The sequence below is a fragment of the Loa loa genome (assembly GCF_000183805.2).
Source record: "Loa loa unplaced genomic scaffold supercont3.2586, whole genome shotgun sequence".
Classification (NCBI taxonomy): domain Eukaryota; kingdom Metazoa; phylum Nematoda; class Chromadorea; order Rhabditida; family Onchocercidae; genus Loa; species Loa loa.
This window is the reverse complement of record NW_018110764.1, coordinates 361-1,292: the sequence shown is the minus strand read 5'-3', so window position 1 is coordinate 1,292 and position 932 is coordinate 361. Positions and strand designations below refer to the sequence as shown.

The 932-nt window shown below is 31.7% G+C and overlaps 1 protein-coding gene across 1 annotated transcript; it reads left to right on the top strand.

The window, feature by feature from the left end:
- Nucleotides 1-311: 311 nt before the first annotated feature.
- LOAG_19174 (hypothetical protein) lies at nucleotides 312-651 on the top strand (the record flags this gene model as incomplete). The annotated part of the gene is made up of 2 exons (XM_020451828.1): nucleotides 312-392; nucleotides 551-651. Coding segments are annotated over 2 exons (182 nt in total), but the record flags the coding sequence as incomplete, so codon positions are not given.
- Nucleotides 652-932: the final 281 nt, after the last annotated feature.

Below are 932 nucleotides of genomic sequence, written 5' to 3'. Positions count from 1 at the left end.
CTCCCCACAAAAAGTTTACAGAGGTCTGCTATTTATATATTGCATTCTGTAATCATTCCAGCTATTCATTTGAGATTCTCGTAAAACAGTTATCAGCTCGAATCTCGCTGTGGTTTACTTTTACGGTATAGACAGCAAGTGTTACCTTATTACCTTATTGCTTCGAGGGAAAAAATTTTGAAGAAGTGGAAAACAAAATTTCAAATGACTCTTATTGTTATGGGCTGATAAGTTAAGACGATAGTAATAACCATTTAAAATCCCTTCTTGTTTAATTACTTTTATCAGACTAACTACAGCATTATTTTCAGCCGCGGAGATTATCACAGATTATAAAGCTGATGAGTTATGGGAAGATGGTCGATTAATAGCGACAACAAAAGTAAACAAATGTATGTTCATTTCACACAAAACTGATTTATTAGTATTATTTAATGCTTAATGATTAACCATTCCGAGAACTTTCATTTTATAACTTGTAGGTTTCATTTATTGGCTTCTTTCTGTTAGAGAAGTAATTTGCATTATTATTTCTGTGGAATGATTGCAGCAATACTGATGAATTATGGTACAATGGAAGATGGAAGATCGTTTATTCTGGAGGAGAAGCCGTTTCTGTTTATGGAAAACTCTTTTGACTTGATAAAGTGAAGTCAGGAGAGATGTAGATGTACAAGTGATAAAGATTGATGATCACAGTTCATTGATTTGAATAACCAAAGGCATAACTGCAGAGAATGCAAAATTGCGATACCAAAATAATATCAAACTAGAAATGTGATTCATCAATTTGTTAGGTTCTATAAATATTTTTGCCGATTTTCCACGATAAAATACTGCCAAATTTATCTGTAACATTCAAAAAACTTTTACAATAAAATTCGGATCCATTTGAAAAGAAATCACTTCCTATCTTTAGATACAATTACTCT